The sequence below is a fragment of the Trachemys scripta genome, chromosome 4 (assembly GCF_013100865.1).
Source record: "Trachemys scripta elegans isolate TJP31775 chromosome 4, CAS_Tse_1.0, whole genome shotgun sequence".
NCBI lineage: Eukaryota > Metazoa > Chordata > Testudines > Emydidae > Trachemys > Trachemys scripta.
Genome location: NC_048301.1, coordinates 9,730,103 through 9,731,735, shown reverse-complemented (window position 1 = coordinate 9,731,735; position 1,633 = coordinate 9,730,103). Strand labels below are relative to the sequence as shown.

The 1,633-nt window shown below is 49.3% G+C and overlaps 1 protein-coding gene across 2 annotated transcripts in view; it reads right to left on the bottom strand.

Annotated features, from left to right (window-relative positions):
- The window catches only part of CGRRF1 (cell growth regulator with ring finger domain 1), a 28,382-nt gene extending 28,101 nt beyond the window's left edge, over positions 1 to 281 (bottom strand). Inside the window, exon 1 of one of the 2 annotated variants that reach the window (XM_034768652.1) lies at positions 67 to 281. In XM_034768652.1, coding sequence (XP_034624543.1) covers positions 67 to 170 — 104 coding nt within the window. In that variant the 5' untranslated portion in view covers positions 171 to 281. The remainder of the gene's footprint in view (positions 1 to 66) is intronic. The other variant, XM_034768653.1, reaches the window with a different exon arrangement.
- Between the last annotated feature and the right edge of the window lie 1,352 nt (positions 282 to 1,633).

Here is a 1,633-nt window from a genome sequence, read left to right as displayed (position 1 = left end):
GCCCGATCCCGGGCCCCGCGCTCACCAGCCCCCCCGACCCGATCCCGATCCCGGCCCCGCGCTCACCAGCCCAGCACCAGGCCGCTGGTAACCAGGAAGCAGACAAACACCACAGCGATGTAGAAGAGCGGGGAGTATTCGTAGAGCGTCACCAGGAACACGGCGGCCATGGGGCTCCGCGGCCACCCCAGCACGGGGGAGGAGGGGAGGCTGCCAGCGGACCCAGCCGCCCGGCCTCCGAACCGGCCGCACTCGTTCCAACTCCGGCGGCTGCAGCCCTACTGCGCATGTGCACGGTATTTGCGCATGCCCACTAGGCACGTGAGGCGCCACTGACGCTGCTGCCCTTAGTCTGGTAGAGGAGCGGGAGCAGGGCCGGGGTAGGGCACGTGGAACGCACGGGGCGGGGCAAGGGGATGGTCTGGAGGGGTGGGGGAAAGGGGAGCACGTGCAAGCGTTGCTAGCTCTCCTGCTTGTATTGGGAGGCTCCCTAGAGGTTGAGGGTTTCTCAAAGCCCCAGCTGCTGGAGCACAGTGAGGAGGTGAGACTCTCAGCTTCCATTAAAAAAAAGTAACTGTCTAGCACTCAGGGTTGGGGAGCAAACTTGACACCACCACCACCTCGATGCACTCTGAAGACTAGTCAAAACCAAATGAAATCACAGAATTATCTTAAAAAAAATAATAATCTTGTATTTTTAAACCAGTTTCATGATTCGTAGAAGCCTGGCTTGTGATTTTTGAATGCTTGGGGTTAGACTGGAACAGGAGGGCAAAGAAACAACTCTGGTGGAGGGTGTGGGCAGGTGGAGCAGCTCAGAGGCGGTGAATGGATAAAGTGGGAGATGAGGCAGCATGATGTGGGAGTGGAGGCCAGGAGACATAGATATGCAGGGGATGTGGGATGGTGGATAAGGGATGGGAAGAATATAAATATATGGATAGGCTTTAGAATTCTGATCTGGGTTTCCAATAGGAAACAAGAAAAATCTAGTGGATCTGGTAACTGAAGAGAAATAGGCAAACAAAAAGGGGTCCTGTTGAATTACATCACATGAAGGCAGATAACTAAATACTGGTAAATTGTATAAGTGCCTGTATACAAATGCTAGAAGTCTAAATACTAAGATGGGTGAACTTGCATGCCTGGTATTAAATGAGGATATTGATATAATAGACATTACAGAAACATGGTGGAACGATGATAATCAATGGGACACAGTAATACCAGGGTACAAAATATATAGGAATGAGAGACTAGGTCGAGCTGGTGGGGAAATGGCAGTACATGTGAAAGAAAGCACAAAGTCAAATATAATAATAATCTTAAATGAATCAAACTGTACTATAGAATCTCTATGGATAGAAATTTCATGCTGGAATAATAAGAGTGTAGCAATAGGAATATACTACCACTACCTGACCAGGATGGTGACAAGCATTGTGAAATACTCAGCTAGATTAGAGAGACTACAAAAACAGAAAACCCAGTAATGGGGATTTCAGCTATCACCATATGGACTGGGTACATGTCACTTCAGGAAGGGATGCAAAGATAAAATTTCTAGACAGCATTAATGACTGCTTCTTGGAGCAGCTTGTCCTGGAACCCACAAGGGGAGAGGCAATGCTTA